General features: G+C 37.9%; 2 protein-coding genes across 4 annotated transcripts; one reads left to right on the forward strand and one right to left on the reverse strand.

The window, feature by feature from the left end:
* The first annotated feature begins 235 nt into the window (after nucleotides 1-235).
* On the forward strand, nucleotides 236-11,456 carry rpap3 (RNA polymerase II associated protein 3). 3 transcript variants are annotated; one of them, XM_034313385.2, is made up of 17 exons: nucleotides 236-393; nucleotides 2,236-2,408; nucleotides 2,682-2,828; nucleotides 2,928-3,038; nucleotides 3,415-3,542; nucleotides 4,480-4,601; nucleotides 4,752-4,822; nucleotides 4,910-5,044; nucleotides 5,230-5,357; nucleotides 5,555-5,676; nucleotides 6,615-6,685; nucleotides 7,004-7,093; nucleotides 7,342-7,577; nucleotides 8,470-8,674; nucleotides 8,776-8,873; nucleotides 9,092-9,192; nucleotides 10,769-11,456. In XM_034313385.2, exons 2-17 carry the CDS (start codon nucleotides 2,256-2,258, stop codon nucleotides 10,852-10,854), a joined length of 2,004 nt encoding a protein of 667 aa, XP_034169276.2. In that variant the 5' UTR covers nucleotides 236-393; nucleotides 2,236-2,255; the 3' UTR covers nucleotides 10,855-11,456. The 3 variants fall into 3 exon arrangements, with proteins under 3 accessions (XP_034169276.2, XP_026779620.3, XP_034169277.2); XM_026923819.3 differs by lacking the exon at nucleotides 236-393 and adding an exon at nucleotides 503-699; XM_034313386.2 differs by lacking the exon at nucleotides 236-393 and adding an exon at nucleotides 821-841.
* Nucleotides 11,181-17,206, reverse strand: LOC113532409 (uncharacterized). Its single transcript, XM_034313233.2, has 5 exons — nucleotides 16,120-17,206; nucleotides 15,869-15,931; nucleotides 13,008-13,256; nucleotides 12,630-12,884; nucleotides 11,181-11,319 (listed from the first exon to the last, which is right to left on the reverse strand). The coding sequence occupies exons 1-5, from the start codon at nucleotides 16,262-16,264 to the stop codon at nucleotides 11,228-11,230; spliced, it is 804 nt and encodes a 267-aa protein (XP_034169124.2). The 5' UTR covers nucleotides 16,265-17,206; the 3' UTR covers nucleotides 11,181-11,227.
* Nucleotides 17,207-17,618: the final 412 nt, after the last annotated feature.

Below are 17,618 nucleotides of genomic sequence, written 5' to 3' on the forward strand. Positions count from 1 at the left end.
TTATATAATAGGGATTTCCCACATTTGAGGTGTTTTCGAAGCACTGGAAGGCACAGGTTTGGTTTTTGGGAACCCCAAAGCCCACTGCAGCTTGCACTAGGATGCAGTAGATTACTAAGTGCAGTTCATCCTTTTGACCACCAGATGCCACTAGCGTAATCGACTCTTTTTCGAAACAGGAGGAAGATTTTGACCATGGTTTATTTATTGCTGGTTCCATTTCACCAACCAACAGCTCTCGGTTTGAACATCTCAGAAACGTATGTTTTTCTTTCTCCGAGCCGATTTTAACTCAGTTTTAGCCTGAATACTCCCATGAAAGTGAAAGTGCATCGGTTGATCAACAGAACACAAGGAATCACGAATCAGTGTCGACTCATTTGAATCAGTCCGGTAATATGAAACAAAACTATTAAAATATTTTGCATTACATTTGACACGGGTTTCTTCTGGGCCTTACACCGACGTTAAACGTCAAGTGACAAGCCACTGAGACTTTTTAAACGCTTCATATGCACCTCGAAGCAGTGTTTTGAATCAGCAGTATCGCAGATGTTTCGAGAACGGTTCAAGCGCAAAGCATGCTGGTACTTGGCTGTCATGGCGCTGTACACAAACAGAAAAAAAAATCAAGTGAGCACTGAGTTCTTCTAACTTGGATGGGAGTTGTGTTTTTGTTCTATTTTTGAGATTTGAGAGGTATGTTAATATTATTTTAACGTTATCTTTTTTTCTATACTCTTATTGTTTTGTTGTCACGTTTAAAACTCGTACTATATGTGAAAATATTAAAAGAGCTAGCTCGCGAGGCAACCGTCACGCGTTTCCGGTTAGCCACACGGTTAGTCACAGAGCTGCGCGTGCTTAATTAATAATAAAAGCTGCGGCTATGATATGTGTTTAGTATATGATACTGTCATTATTATCAGTATTTATTTGCTTTTGGCAAGCTCTCCTTCTGGTGTTGGGAAACGGTTGTTTTAAAACCTGTTCTGAGTAAATTGTTGATTTAGTGTACTGGAGAATAGCGTATATAGTGTGTGTATGTGTGTATAGTGTATATTGATGCACCATGTCTTCATGGAGCTCGCTTTGTGCACAGGGGCATTGTCATGCTGGAACAGGTTTGGGTCTCTTAGTTCCAGTGAAGGGAAATTGTAATTTTACAGCATACAAAGACATTCTAGACAAGTGTGTGCTTCCAACTTTGTGGCAACAGTTTGGCGAAGATATGCTCTACATATGGGTGTGATGGTCAGGTGTCTACATACATTTGGCTATATAATGTACCCTTATGTCAATATTGTTATTAAGTCATATTTTGGCAATAATAATCATAAATGCAGAATAGGATGAAATTAATAGATTGTATCATTAGAAGAATGGGAGATCAATTACATATCGTAGAACAGTCAGAAATTAGTTAATGGAACATGTCAACTTGGACTATCCCATATGATTTTACTACTAACACTGTAATATGAAATAGTCCAATGCAAGTCATTCAAAGATTCTACTTTAAATGCGGTAAAAATCCAATGCCACAAATAAAATACACTGCGTCAGCAATTTATCCGGAACCCATTTTTAAATGAATTTTCCCTTTTGCTAGTTGTAGCCTAAAAGCATTCACACAGATGACAGGAGGATTCCAGCATCTGCCCAGGTTTCCAGTAAAAATGCCTCATTTGTAAACGGGCGACTGTTTTGGGTGAGCTTTTTAAAGCTGAGTCTTGTGTAGCCAAGGCATCAGATGTATTCAAGCTCAGTTCAACCTCATTTTGACAGTCGATGAGAGTAACCAGTTGCAGTCAGAGCAGGGACGGGGACAGAAAAGACAAGTTTTATTTCCCCCTCTTTTCTTTTTTTTTTAACCCTGTCATAGTGTGCTTCTACAGGCTGCAGCCATGAGCCATGACAGATATTGTGGAAAAAATTATACAAATGAGACTCAAAAAATGCCAGACCAAAAAAAAAAAAAAAATCAAACCAGCATGCATTATACCACTGCTTGTGTTGATGATGTATGTGTAGTAATGTATTGAAAAATTCCATCTGTATCCATTCATATTGCTGTTTCTCTGGTTGCTATAACCTGCCTGGAATTTAGCAAAACCCATTGAAATCCTCATGGAAATCAGAACAGAGCTCATTTTTAGAAAAATAATTGGTAATGTGTTAACAGGTGCCTGCTACGAAAGTGTATTTGTGCCTTTCTTCTTTGTTCTGTTTCAGACTGACAGAAAAACGCCATCATGTCTGCTGGCAACAAAGCCATGGAGCTGCAAATGCAGATGCGTCAAAATGCAGAGGATCTTCATAACTTTATGAAAGAGCTTGATAGCTGGGAAGATGACATAAAGAAAAAAGATGAACAGCTTTGTGCAGGAAACCTAGCAGATCCTCAGGTGTGCGATTTCAACTTTACTTCCTTGACATTAGTTCTATGCTTACATCTAAAAGGAAACTTAACCTCAGTAACAAAAAGGACACCTTTTGGCTCCTTTTTTTTTTTTTTTTAAATGAGCTGTTTTTGTAATTAAAAAAAAAAAAAAGGCAGCAACATTTTCCCGTAAGATATTCCTACGCCCACATAAACACACTAAGTGCTGCTTGCTACTACTCTTCTATTTCTGCTACCTACCTGACATGGCTTTCTGAATGTTTTCTTAACACCACAGAAAACTCTCCCACCTGTAAGAAACAAGGATTACAAGAAGAAGCGCAAGGTCAGAAGTAAACCCCCTGCAGAGAATGATCAAGGGGAGGAGAAGCCAGTACAAAGAATAAAATCATATGACTACAAAGCTTGGGACAAATTCAACGTGGTAATACATTTCTGTTCTATGCCACTCTTTTGGCTTCTAATTAAAGACATGGAATTTTTGGTACTGTTGATTTTTATAAATCGTACTTGTGTATTACAGGACAAGGCCCTAGAGGCACTGGACAAAGAAGTCAGCCCGGCTGAATCTAATGACTCAGACTCTGAGGAAGCGCAAGTGGACAGAGACCTAGCTGAGAAAGAGAAAGAGAAGGTAAAGGTGCTGTGTGAAGGTTGGATAGTTATTAAGTTTATTTCAAAGCCACAGTCACAGAATGTAGGTTTTGGATGATAAAAAGACAAGCACCCGAGTATTTTCCGATTTACACAGATTTTTACGTAGATCTCAGCATAACCAGTCAATGACACATGAAATGCTGCATGTTTGTATTATTTAAAAAGAATACATATAGATAGTTGTTAATAGATAAATAGATAGATGTTCTTACAGACTTACTTGCTAAGAAGTCAAGACGTTTTGACGGAATCTTATAATTCAGACTGACTAACAGTCACTTAAAATGGTGTTTTACATACAGAATAAATCACTATTTACAAGGAATCTTTTCCCTATATTCCTGTTTTCTCAGGGTAACAAGTTTTTCAAAGATGGAAAGTATGATGATGCCATTGAGTGCTATACCAAGGGCATGAGCGCAGACCCATACAGCCCTGTTCTGCCCACAAACCGAGCAGCCTGCTTCTTCAGACTTAAAAAGTAAGAATGTTGTGCTTTATACAGTTTATATTCTACACCAGTGGCTCTCAACTCCAGACCCTGTACAGTTTTCCCTGCTCTCAACACATCTGATCTAGCTCATGATGGTTTTGGGTTTGGTAATTTGCTCCTCAGGTGTCTCAATGTTAGAAAAACTTCAAACTGTGCCTTTTTTACTGTGTCCTTGATACTGGATTCAATAACCCCTGTTCTGTGTCATTGTACTTTATTAACTTGACGTGGAGGACAATGGAAAAAGTAAATGCAGCATTTTCTGGAATGAGAATACTAGTAATCGTATTGTATAGTTTCACAGGTTGTTCCTCTGATTAGCAATGCAGACTGCGTTCCTACAAAAAGGGGCATTTTTACCTAATAATGTCTGGATACATCAGTGCCTCTAAACCCATTTAGTTGTTTTTTCTGCGTTTGAGTGAAGGGCAAGGGCTATTGCCATATGTCAGCGTATCAGACGCAGGAGTAACAGTCCCATTGGGTTCTAACTGGCTCACTAAGAGGGTAGATAGCTGTTTGAGATGCTGGTGACCATCATATGACCATAAGACTGGTTCACGTAAATGTTTAGATCAGCGATAGATATTTAGAAGGACATACTCAGCTGAGCAAACACAACACTACCAAGGAATTGTCAGATATTCTCAGTGACATAATCATAAAAGGAGCTCTTTACTAGCTCTTTCTCTATTTTTTTAGCCAGTGGCTAGAAAATTGGCCAGGCCCTTCTGCAGGCACACAAGGAGATCTCACATGTCATGGCTTTATGCACCAAAATTCAAACAAGCCACAAAAGTTATTATTTGGTTGCAAGGCTGCAGTTGCTAATGCTTTATTATTGTTTATACAGTTTTGATTTTGTCAGAATGTTTTATTTGTCTCAGTCTATTCATTTGAAGGTTTTGAATGTTGCATGTTGTAGGTATGCCGTTGCAGAGTCGGACTGTAACCTGGCCATAGCACTGGACAGCAAATACATTAAAGCTTATAGCCGAAGAGGAGCTGCTCGTTTTGCTCTTAAAAACCATCAAGGTGCTCTAGAAGGTGAGGGTGTATAACTAAAATCATCTGTTTAAAGAGGTTTTCTTGTTATGTCTCCTGAATGTTACTCCTGCATATTATGTTGCTGTGTTTGTGTTATGTGAAGTTGCATGTTGTAAATAAGTAATGATGATTGTAACTTTTATTTATAAGATTATGAAATGGTTCTGAAGTTGGATCCAGAGAACCTTGATGCTCAGAATGAGATAAAGAAACTGAACCAGGTTGGTTCCTGTCTTAGTACTTCCTGTATTTTTGGTGTTAAAGGTTGAGCCTTGAAATTCGATTCTTTACTATGTTCCATCTCCCAGGTTCTAGGATCCCAAAAGCAGGAAGGGAAGACGGAGAATACAGTGGCTGATGTGCCACGTACCGAGGCTGTAAAACCGACGCAACTGGAGGTGGAACAGCAGAGAAGACAAGAGGCAGTTGTGCAAAAAGATAGGGTGAGCACATCATCTGTTTTTTTTTTGTTTTGTTTTGTTTTTACTTGTTTTTTTTTTTTGTTTTTTTAACTTATTTTTATTTCAACACCACTACAAGTCCATGCTTGCAAAATTGTGTACACTTAATTAGCAAACTCGGAGTGTGTCTTCGTTAAAAGTGAATTTGCTCTCTGATGTTCTTATAGGGCAATGCTTACTTTAAAGAGGGAAAATACGAGGCAGCTGTGGAGTGCTACACTAAAGGCATGGAGGCTGATGCCTCAAACGTTCTGCTTGCTGCTAACAGGGCTATGGCATACCTCAAACTTGAGAGGTGCATTTTCATTTCTTTGTGGATTTAAAAAAAAAAAAAAACGCAAATAGCACAAATATATTAAAACAGTATGCTTATACTTTTTTTTTTACTTTTACAGTCATTACATGAGCAATCTAATTTGACCATAAATGTACAAAGGAAAGACTCAAGGAAAGCATATAGCCTCATGTGTGTGTTTTGTTTATGCTGTGCAGGTATGCCGAGGCAGAAGAAGACTGCACCAAAGCAATTGCTCTGGACAACACCTACTCAAAAGCCTTTGCTCGACGCGGCACAGCCAGAGTGGCCCTGGGAAGGCTTATTGAAGCCAAAGCAGGTTAAAATTTATTCCGTCTATGTAATTTTCAGTACTACTGGATATCAGGCCCTGAGTATCATCAAGCATATCTTTTGTTAGTATAAACCCTTGTTAACTTATTTTGATAATTAGCTGCTTACTGTTAGTAATAGAATCTAGTAATAGAATATGGTTTTTTCTGTCATTTTCTTTTGGGCAGGACTGTATTTGGTATATTTGATTTCATTCCTATTCATACAATTGCTTTGTGCCTAAATGACTTGTCTAACTGTCTACTTAGAATTTTTAGCAGATTATATACAATACTTTAGCGTAGTAGTTTGTGTGTGGTAATGATGGGTAATTCTGCCTCACTATTTGTGGTGGAGTGTACTTGAGTCCTGACCTCAACCCCACTGAACATCTACAATCAGTAATTGTACACATATACTATATGACCAAACGTTTGTGGACAACAGGCTATCACAGCCGTACGTGGGCCTCAACATGAACTGTTGCCACAAAGCTGGAAGCATTACAATTTCCCTTCACTGGAAATAAAACAATGCACAAAATGAGCTCCATGAAGACATGGTGTGTTAAGGTTGGAGTGGAAGAACTCGAGTGTCCTGCACAGAGCCCTAATCTCAACCCCACTGAACACCTTTGGGATGAACTGGAACACCGACTGCACCCCAGACCTTCTCACCCAGCATCAGTGCCTGATCTCACTAATGCTCTTGTAGCTGACTGATCACAAATCCCCACAGTCACACTCCAAAATCTAGTGGAAAGCCTTCCCAGAAGAGTGGAGGTTATTGGGATGGGTTTAACAAGCCAATATGGGTCTGATGGTCAGGTGTCCACAAACTTGGCCATATGTTAACCGATACTGAGATGCTTATCGAGTTCACGGCATGTATATCATAATATGGTTTTATTATATTAATGGTGTTGTCATTAATTTTTCTGTATAGATTTTGAGCAGCTTCTGAAGCTCGAACCAGGAAACAAGCAAGCAATGAACGAGCTCAAAAAACTCAACATGGTAACCATGATACAAATAAGAACACTAATTATTATTTAACAGTATTTGAACTGCATTGTAATTAACAATAATACTGTGATGCCAGAATATTGACAGTACTGTAGTAGCACTCACAAGAATTGTGTGATTCATTTTATTCTTCAGTTGCAGTCATTACCATGAAAAGCACTTTATAACCCGAAAAACTGAAATGCTTCCTTTTGTTAATAAGAACATTAAAGCCATTACTTAGGGCTTTTTTTCAAGCCTCATTAGAGACTTATTTCTACCAGCCAGGGTCTTGATAAATGTGTAATAAATTGTTTGTATATTATTCAGGAGATGATGCCTACTGGGCTGCAACAAGCAGATGGCACACAAAGAAGAACAGTTCAGCCAATCGACAAACCAGAACACCTCAGATCAACAGTAAATCTCCAATAACCTCAAATTTGTTGTTGTTTAGCAGCTTTTGTAGAAATAAAGAAAAAAGAAATAAAACGCTACAGGTTTTATTCAGTAAAAACTTGCAGCCAACATTGTTTATTTAAAGCTTTATTTATTTAACTGCACTGACTGAATCAGTTTCATGTTAAACGTAAAGAGTTTTTGGAGGAGAAAGCCTACAGCAGCATGATCTGAATGTCTGGAAATCTGTATTTGCTCTTGTGCTACAGAAACCATTGAAAAGAATAGAGATCGAGGAAGTTGGTGGAAAGCTCACCTCTGTAGCTGACCCTCAGAGAGTCACAGCCAAGGCAAGCTCTTCAAGGTCTGGGATATTATCCACTGCATCAGCATCTTCATCAGAGAAAGAGATGAAATGTGAGGCCTCTCCATGCTCTTCTGTTCCTTTTGCTAAGATCCAGAAGATAGAGGAGATATCACAGCCTCCATCAGAACCACCAGCCACGTAAGTCCGTATCACACAGCTAGTTTCCAAAGACAAGTTTTTATCAAGGTGAAAACACAATAGACTTTGTAAAGTCAAGATCAATACCTTCAGAGTCTGAGTACTTAAATTTTTTTCTGTTGAGTGTTCAAAATGCTGTTAAAATGCCTACGATATAAGTACTCTGGAGGAAAGTATGTTTCTAGACGCAACCCACTGGTGATCACATCATGTTGTCCAGCAGCTGAAACAGATGTTCAGTGGTTTTGGAGAGTTCATCTTCATGCACCTGTCTGGCTTCTGTTTAACTGATGGGAATTACAGACGTTCATTGCATTGTTACAGATGGGTGACATAATAAAGCAAAGACCAATATAAAGTGTCTTATTAAGGAGTTTGGCCACCATGATCTGCCAGAACAGCTTCAGTGTGCCAAGGCACAGTTTCTGAAAGTCTCTGGGACTGCCTTAGAGGAATAAACACCATTCTACCAAAACATATTTCCTCAGCTGGTGTTTTGATGATGGTGGTGGAGATCGCTGTCTAACGTGATGGTCCAAAATCTCCCATAAACGTTCAGTTGGGTGACTGTGATTGCCATAGCATATGACTTGCATCATTTTTATACTCCTGAAACTATTACATGAGCCCTCGGGCCCAGTGGATGGTAGCATTGTCATCCTGGAAGAGACCACTCCCACTCTCAAGGTGATCAGTCAGAAGAACTTTGTATTGATTTGCAGTGACCCTTCCCTCTAAAGGGACAAGTGGAGCCAAATCATACCAGCAAAATGTCTCCAACAGTGTAACAACCAACATTTTTTTTTCCTTTGTCACCCATCACACTGTACATTTAGATGTTTAACTTATGTTGAACAACCATTGAACTGGATTATTAATTGTTATATTTCAGAGGCCCAGATGGAGATTCCTTTGGAAAACAAAATGTATTGCACAAAGAGGAAAAAGTTCCTGGTAAAACAGACCAACCATTATCATTGTCTTCCTCCTCAGTCCAGCATGAAGTTATTCCTCCAGCCCCCACTAACAGCTTCCAGCTAGAAGCAGATCTAAGGAAGATCGGTAATCATCCTGAACTTACCTACCAGTATTTAAAGGTAGGTGCTGCTTTTTATTGTTTAAAACTAATATAATTTTATGTACATACAGTACAATTCTGTTGCATTGTGTCCGTTATGATGGTCTTGTTTTATTCCAGCAAATTCAGCCTGATGCTTTTCAAACTATTTTCCAAAACTCTCTGGAGCCTGATATTCTTAATAAGATTTTGAAAGTACTTCAGAGTTTTTACACTAAGTAAGTCGAATTCAAATGGTCCAAACACATACAGCAACATATTTTAATCCTTCAGATGTCTGTATAATGTATGTTCTTGATGTGCATGCTATTTTCTTTTAGTGTTGTGTTATATATGGTTGTCCCTCCTTTATAAAACTTTCCCATTAATAATTTTCTAATAAATGCACTCCTCTAAGACTTTCTTGTTCCTAATTTACTAATGTATTCTTCTTCAGAAATGATGACCCATCAGTCATATTGACCATCCTGAAAAGCTTGTCAAGTGTGAGAAGATTTGACATGGCTGTTATGTTTATGTCATCCACTGAAAAGCAAGGTGTGTTCTCTTTATAGATTCATCAGCGTTTTGTTTTTTTCACCTTAGCTTTGGATTGTGTCTATTAGTAGTACATGATCGTTTACTCAGGGAATTCATGAATTGTTCATCACACTACCAGTCTTACCTTACATTCTTACATGGTTTGAATGGATGGTTTGGATGGTTGAAGGGTTTACAAATTCTTGAATACAAAATTTAGAATTTGAAGGTTTGAAATGATCTTTGAAAATTGGAGACCAGACCTACAAGGACCATGCCCGTCCCCTGATAAATCAGTCTCATGGGGGATCATCTGCATTTGCATTTGCATGTGGAATGCTGACAGACTCAAAGTGCTGCAGTTCTGTATATTTGGTGTGCCCATTAAGTCTAAATGCACTTTCTTAGTGGGTTTTAATGCAGTGTTGGCAGGTAGCTTCTTTCATCTAATCTTAGCCATGAAGGTAAAGCGTTTTGACCAAGTGCCAAGAGTCCAATTTCCACTTGGGTTTTTATGTCTGTAGTCAACCTACATGCTGAGTGATTATCCTAGGACAACAGTAGTGACACTGACATGGTTCTGTGTCTGTGTGTGGCACTGGCACATGTGTATCTGGCATGGCATAAATTTAAACACTGTGTATTCATAATGGTCACTCTATTAGACACACCTACCTTGTTGCTGCACTTTATCATACCAGCACCACACACAGTACCATGTCGTTGTCGGTGCTGTGCTGAGAATTGTCCACTGCCAAATATCTTGACCATTGGTGATCATATGGTCGTTCTGATGTATGGTGCAGACAAATTTTATTTAGCAAGTGATGGACTACAATCAGTAATTGTACACATATACTATATGACCAAACGTTTGTGGACTCAACATGAACTGCCCCAAAGTTGGAAGCATTACGATTTCCCTTCACTGGAAATAAGACAATGCACAAAGTGAGCTCCATGAAGACATGGTGTGCCAAGGTTGGAGTGGAAGAACTCGAGTGTCCTGCACAGAGCCCTGACCTCAACCCCACTGAACACTTTTGGGATGAACTGGAACACCGACTGCACCCCAGACCTCCTCACTCAGCATCAGTGCCTGATTTCACTAATGCTCTTGTGGCTGAGTGACCACAAATCCCCACAACCACGCTCAAAAATCTAGTGGAAACCCTTTGCAGAAGAGTGACGGTTATTATAACAGCAAAGAGGGGATTAGATTTGGAATGGGGTGTTCCGCAACACATGAGTGTTATGGTCAGGTGTCCATAAACCTTTTTTTTTGGAGGTGTATCTAATAATTGATGTTAGCATATCAGTTTCTGGACATTTACATTCACACAGCACAGTAATCCATGCAGTCAGTTCACTGCCATATTGAACAGCTTGATATTACATTTGTGCAATACAAAAAAATCTTGGGCATATTAACTCTCTATATTAATGACTGATACAGGTGCAAAATCCATATTACATAATCACAACACATGTACACAAGCAGAATGTATGCATTCTTATGTTAAATGTTAACATTTTATATGCTGTTATGTCCCAGTGAATGCAGAAAATAATTTTTTTTCTTCATTTCCCCCAGTATTACAGGAGCTGTTTCAATGCATTGCACATGCTGGACTGGAGGACCATTCAGTCCAAACCCTGAAGAAGAAATATGGAGTATAACTTCTGTGTTGTGGAGGGACAGAGGAGAAGAACTGGACTCTGTATTAGTGGCAGTTTTTGAAAAAGCATAGGCTTGTACTCCAAACAAGTCTGTTACTGTTAAGTCATCAATGTTTGAGTGATCTAACATCTTATACCTCAAATCTAGAGTTAAATTAACTAAACATGTTTGACAATGATTTTTTATTTAGTTTGGCTTCCATGAGACTGTTTATTAATTTTTTATTTTTTTTTAATAATATAAACAGCCCAGTTTGTTCATCAGAATTCAGTTATTTTATGTCCACATTGACGATACTGAGGGAGTAAACCGCTGCGTCATTAGTTATGAAACACAACTCTCTTTTCTTAAGTAATGATATACTCGACTCGGTCATAATGTAAACATTATACCAAACTGTATAACACTTGCAAACACCAGTGTTGGCAGCAACTCCACTCTTTCAGCTGTGGACCGATAGCTTTCTGCAAAATAAAATTGCAACATTAACAAGATCATAAATCGTAATTTTCTGTACCTGATAAAAATATAATAAAATAACTTACAAAATTGAATATCAAAGGATTTTGAGGAAGAAATAAAAAATCAGTATTTAAAAATGTTTGGTCTTGATGATGACAAATTTCTCTAAGAATCACTTGAATCTCTGAATACAGTTGAGGGCTTGATGAATCTCTGAATACAGTGTTTACATACACCTAAAGATATTCAGTCTCAGTTTTTCACATTTCCTGTTACCATAAACTTCTATTGGCAAGTCAATTAGGGCATCTACTTTGTTCACATCAGAGGTCATTTTAAAACAATTTATTAGCTCTAATTCTCTGTATCAGAATTCCAGTGGGAGTGCCAGTCCAAAGTTTGCATACAGACGCTAAACAGTCTGGAAGATTCCAGAAATTGCTGTAATAAATGTTAGAAAATTCTGATTGAGCAATGGCATAAGTAAGAGCTATAATTAAGACTTGTATTAGAGCCATTGCCTTTTTGCCCTTGATACCATGGAAAAATTAAGTCAACTCAGCCAAGATCTTAGAAAAAAAATCGTGGATTGTACAATCACCACTGGCTTGAAAGGCTGTTGCACACGGAAGAAGCCCCTAATAGAACACTGGCATAAAAAAGCCAGAATGAAGTTTACAGTTGATCACTAGGATGAATACCTTTTTTTTTTTTTTTTTTTTTTCTTTTTTTTTTAAACCATTTTATTATTCATTTTATTTGAATTAAAAGGGTGAGGCTTTTAATTCAAATAAAATGAATAATAAAATGGTTTAAAAACAACAAAATGGAAGTACTGGAGTGGCCATCACAAAGACCTGATCTGAAACTGAAAATTGGACTGAACTGAAAAGGTGTGTTTGATCAAAGAGACCCACAAAACTGACTGAGTTACACCAGTTCTGACAGGAGGAAATAGCAAAGCTTCCAGCAAAGTATTGTGAGGAGCTATCAAAGTGTGTGTAAACCTTTGATCCACTGAAGACATGATGTAGTAAATGAAAGCTGAAAATATGTCTCTTGGCTATTACATTGAAAATATTACAGAAATAAAGTAGATACCGTAATTGACTTAACACAGGAAATGTTTGGTAATATGAAATGTGTGGAGTTATTGTTTGGAGTTTGGATATTGTTAGCCTAGGTGTATGTAAACTTTTGGCCTCAGCTATTCCTATCAGTAAATTGGAGACAGGCAGGATGCTTGCTTTGAGTTTAAATGACCAAGCAGTGAAACTTGTCATGTACCTACTGGAAATATGGCGTTACTTACTTGTAGCATTTAGCTTTTGGATCGCTGTTACAAACAGTCCTGAAACAGTGTTCGTGGCCTTGCAGATGATGGTTCCTGAGGTGGCCTCCAAAGGTGCTGTGATTGCTACCTCATCCCCAGACCCAGGAACTGAATCTCCATCAACAACCCAGGTGTAAGTGCAGGAGGGTTTACAGGTCGCACTGCACAGAAAACGCTGAGTTTTACCTGGTGTTAGAGTCTGTGGTCCACTGATTAAAACGTCCACTGGCCCCTCTGGAAAGGAAAATCAGTGCACAGTGTGAGTTGCTTTCGAAAACTGAAAGTTGGTACTGCTCATAATGAGAAGTGAGTGACTCTGTTAAGCTGTTTGCTCTGATCAACATTATGACAACATACCCAAAATGCGCAGGGTTTTCCTGGCTGTGGAGGAGTTTCCGGTGACAGGATTTTTTGCAGTGCAGGTCACTATTTTGGACTTCACCCACTGGCTTAGGGTAAAATCTACTTCATTGCCCTCTCCAGTCTGGTCATCAATACCAATTGTGTAATTGCATGTAGGTGAGCAATCAGCAATGCATATATAGCTACATGGGACTCCTACAGTCACTGCACCTGGACCAAGAATGGTCAGACTCTGTGGCCCATCTGAAATAAATTGACAGAGGTCTTTATTTACCATCCTTTATTTCTGTATTCATCAAATTCCTATTTGCTGAAACTGTTCATCTCTCTTGATGTACATTTAATGACAGAACAATCTGACCCTGTGGGTACTTTTAATTTATTATACATTCACTGAGCACTTTATTAGGAACACTATACTAATACTGGGTATGGCCTCGTTTTGCTCTCAGAACAGCCTCAATTCTTTGTGGCATAGATTCCATGTCGACATGATTACATTACGCAATTCCTGCAGACTTTTCAGGTGCACTTTCTCCCATTCTACCACATCCTAAAAGGTGTTCTAATAGCTTTCACTTTGGCTTTGTGACATGGTGCATTATCATGCTGAAAGCAGCCATTAGAAGATGGGTAAATTGTGGCCATGAAGGGATGCACATGCTCAGCAACAATACTCAAATAGGCTGTGGCATTCAAGTGATGATTGATTGGTCTTAACAGGCCCAATGTGTGCCAAGAAAACATTCCCCAAACCATTACTCCACCTCCACTAGCCTCGACTGTTGACACAAGGCAGGTCGGGTCCATGGATTCATGCTGTTGGCACCAAATTCTGACCCTACCATTTGTGAGGCTCAGCAGAAATTGAGATTCATCAGACCAGGCTATGTTTTTTTTGTTTTGTTTTTTGTTTTTTTTTCCAGTCTTCACCTGTCTAGTTTTGGTGAGCCTGTGCCCACTGCAGCCTCAGCTTTCTGTTCTTGGCTGACAAAAGTGGAACCCGATGTGGTCTTCTGCTCTTGTAGCCCATCCGCTTCAAGGCTCGACGTGTTGTGCATTCTGAGATGCTTTTCTGCTCACCATAATTGTACAGAATGGTTATCTGAGTTACTATAATTAACACTTTCTGTCAGCTCGAACCAGTCTGGCCATTGTCCATTGACCAACAAGGCGTTTCCGTTTGCAGAACTGCCTCTCGCTGGGTGTTTTTTCTTTATTGCACCATTCTGTGTAAACTCTACAGACTGTTGTGTGTGAAAATCCCAGGAGATCAGCAGTTATAGAAATACTCAAACCAGCCCATCTGTCACCAACAATCATGCCACAGCCAAAATAACTGAGATCATATTTTTTTCCCATTCTGTTGATTGATGTGAACATTACCCAAAGCTGCTGGAACATATCTGCATGATTTTATGCGTTGCACTGCTGCCACACGATTGGCAGATTAGATAACTGCATTGCATTTGAAAGAGTAGGCGTACAGGCCTTCCTAATAAAAGGTCCAGTTAGTGTACATTAACAAATAACACTTAATTAACTCTTAAATTGTTACAAAAGGCTCCCCAGACCATGTTACATCTTTCTATAAATGATGATGCATTATACTGTTTGTCAAAGTAATTTCTTTTTAAAAACATTTTTTAAAGATCTTTTTAAAAGGATAAAGCTATGGTATTTGATTATCGTAGTTTAGTGGTATGTATACTGTATATGCCCTATTTCCAGTATTTTTAGTTGTAAACTATATTAGCATTTAATCATTTAATTACTACAATCATTTTTTACTACATAGTAAGAAAATTACATTTTCTAGAACGTTTCCAAGAAGCTACTGAATTATCTCTAACAAAAATTAAACTAGAAGTAATATTTCAATATTAAATTAAAACAAATTAAATGTTTTAAAAATTAAACATTTTCTAGTTAAAATTCAAATTTCTAATTAAAATGAATATTGACCCTATAGGAGAAATATAATTGTCTTAACATCAATGTAAATTAATGGTTGCATAATTAAATGCTCTAACTACATTTTTTTTCTATTTGGTCTACTTACTCATCATCTGAGCTGCTTTTGTCCTTATGGGCTTCAGTAAATGCAGTCAGTTTATTTTCTACATCTATAGTATCGACTCTTGTTTTTGTGTTAACATTTATGTAAAACAAATTTTATGTTCAGGTTAACTTCAGTCAAATTTCCATCATAGAATCTTTAGCCATGTAGTATGCTAGCCTTTTTGGTAATGTGTGCTCCAATGTTACAAAAAAAATCAGTGATAGATATTATGTTGTTACTCATTTATGTTACAGCAGCACATGTATCCACATCTAAAGCAACAATATATGAGAAGTCTAAGTTGTTAAAATTAGCAGGTAACCTTTGTCTGATTGCCTGATTCATGTAATTGTGGATTGTGGAGTTTATTAAAATGCACACTGTAGGTATAAAACCACCTTGGTTTGGTGACAACAGCATATGAGCCTGTCGATATGACTATTATATTATTATTACGTTATTATTACTATACTATACTATACTATACTATACTATATGCTAACTAATGAGTAAATTTTGTATAATCAGTATTTTAGACCATGTTATCCCTTAGGTCTAGAACAGTGGCTATTGAAAAATTACAATTTCCTGTGTAACTTATTACAAGTATAGGCTTTGTCCTCTTATCAGGAAACACATGAACCCTGGCAACAATTATATACTCATGATTGAGTACTGCTTCAATCAAATCTCCTCTATTTTGAAATATAAGCTTATTTATTTCTTAAGAGTATTAATGCAGTTAACACAATTTGAAAGTTGAAATCTAACTTGTATATTTGCAGTTACTCACAGGGTTCGTTGGCATTAAGCTGGGGAGTTGAAGAGTCCTTTTCTGCCATGTCCACTCCATGAGCTTGTTAAGAAACAAGCCAACAAAACATTATATGCATTATATTCATATGGTTTATGCAATAGTTTTATCTAATTATTACATTATTGTTACATATATGCTATCGTATTTCCATATTGCTTGAACGGTATATTATATACTAAGGATATGATTATACCACTGATTAAAAAATGCATTTTAAAATTTCCTACCTGTAAAATGGAGCAAATGTAGAAGCAGACAAAGTGAAATATGTATGCACGCCATGGTTGGACAAGTATGAAATGTGAAATGTAGAGGATTTTGAGATAGGTGAGGCTGCGTACACACTGCGTATGAGTAAGAAAGCAAACACATTAATCAGGAAATTAGCCAACCAGCAATGCGTTCCCTTCCTTTGTACTGCTCTTTCTGTATCTTTATCTCTCATGCAGTCTCTGTAGCTTAGGATCTACATGCTTATATATCACTGCTGGTAGGGTAAATGTACAATAAAAAGTATCACTCACATCAGTAATTATTATATCAATTATTATATCAATATTATATCAAGTAATTATTATATCAATAATTCTGGCTCCCACAGACTGGTTATGTGCTCATGTGGTACACAGATTAGTCCTGTCAATTTAAGAAAGTGCTCCTAACGACAACTCGTAATGTGTATAAAAGACACCTGTCCACAGAACCTCTGTCTTCCATTCAAACCTCACCACCACCATGGGCAAGACCAAAGAGCTGTCAAAGGATGTCAGGGACAAGATTGTAGACCTTCACAAGGCTGAAATGGGCTACAAGACCATCAGCAAGAAGCTTGGTGAGAAGGAGACAACTGTTGGAGCAATTATTCGCAAATGGAAGAAATACAAAATAACCACCAATCGCCCTCGGTCTGGAGCTCCGTGCAAGATTTCGCCTCATGGGGTAAGGATGATCATGAGAAAAGTGAGAGATCAGCCCAGAACTACACGGGAGGAGCTTGTGAATGATCTCAAGGCAGTTGGGACCACAGTCACCATTGGTAACACAATACGCCACCATGGATTGAAATGCAGCGCCCGCAAGGTCCCCCTCCTCAAAAAGGCACATGTACAGGCCCGTTTGAAGTTTGCCAATGAACATCTAAATGATTCAGAGAAGGATTTGGAGAAAGTGCTGTGGTCAGATGAGACCAAAATTGAGCTCTTTGGCATCAACTCGACTCTCCGTGTTTGGAGGAAGAAACATCTTACCTCTGTGCTTGCCAACAAAGGTTTCTCCACCAAGTACTAATTCATGTTTTGCTTGGGGATCAAATACTTATTTTACTCACTGAAATGTAACACAATTTATAACATTTGTATCATGTGTTTTTTCTGGGTTTTTGGTGGATATTCTGTCTCTATCTGTTAAAATGTTAAAACAAACTTACCACAACAATTATAGACCCTTAATTTCTTTGTGAGTGAGCAAACCTACAAAATCAGCAAGGGATCAAATATTTATTTTCCCCACTGTATGTATATATTATATATATATATATATATATATATATATATATATATATATATACATACATACACTCACTGTCCTGTACACCTGCACATTCATGCAGTTTTCTAATCATTCAATCATGTGTAAAATTATTGTAGATACAGATCAAGAGCTTTAGTTGAAGCTCTTGAAGACAAAGTGTGATCTCCTGGGATTTTCACACACAACAGTCTCTAGA

The sequence above is a fragment of the Pangasianodon hypophthalmus genome, chromosome 18 (assembly GCF_027358585.1).
Source record: "Pangasianodon hypophthalmus isolate fPanHyp1 chromosome 18, fPanHyp1.pri, whole genome shotgun sequence".
Taxonomy (NCBI): Eukaryota; Metazoa; Chordata; class Actinopteri; order Siluriformes; family Pangasiidae; genus Pangasianodon; species Pangasianodon hypophthalmus.

Excerpts from the sequence above, each read along its gene's own strand:
- rpap3 (XM_034313385.2), top strand. The coding sequence starts at position 2,256 with ATGTCTGCTGGCAACAAAGCCATGGAGCTGCAAATGCAGATGCGTCAA. Across the intron at positions 2,829-2,927 it reads CTTGGGACAAATTCAACGTG|GACAAGGCCCTAGAGGCACT; the intron begins GTAATACATTTC and ends TGTGTATTACAG. Across the intron at positions 5,677-6,614 it reads GCTTATTGAAGCCAAAGCAG|ATTTTGAGCAGCTTCTGAAG; the intron begins GTTAAAATTTAT and ends TTTTCTGTATAG.
- LOC113532409 (XM_034313233.2), bottom strand. The coding sequence starts at position 16,264 with ATGTGTTTGCTTTCTTACTCATACGCAGTGTGTACGCAGCCTCACCTA. Across the intron at positions 12,885-13,007 it reads GAAAACCCTGCGCATTTTGG|AGGGGCCAGTGGACGTTTTA; the intron begins GTATGTTGTCAT and ends TTTCCTTTCCAG. Across the intron at positions 11,320-12,629 it reads CCAAAAGCTAAATGCTACAA|AAAGCTATCGGTCCACAGCT; the intron begins GTAAGTAACGCC and ends TTTATTTTGCAG.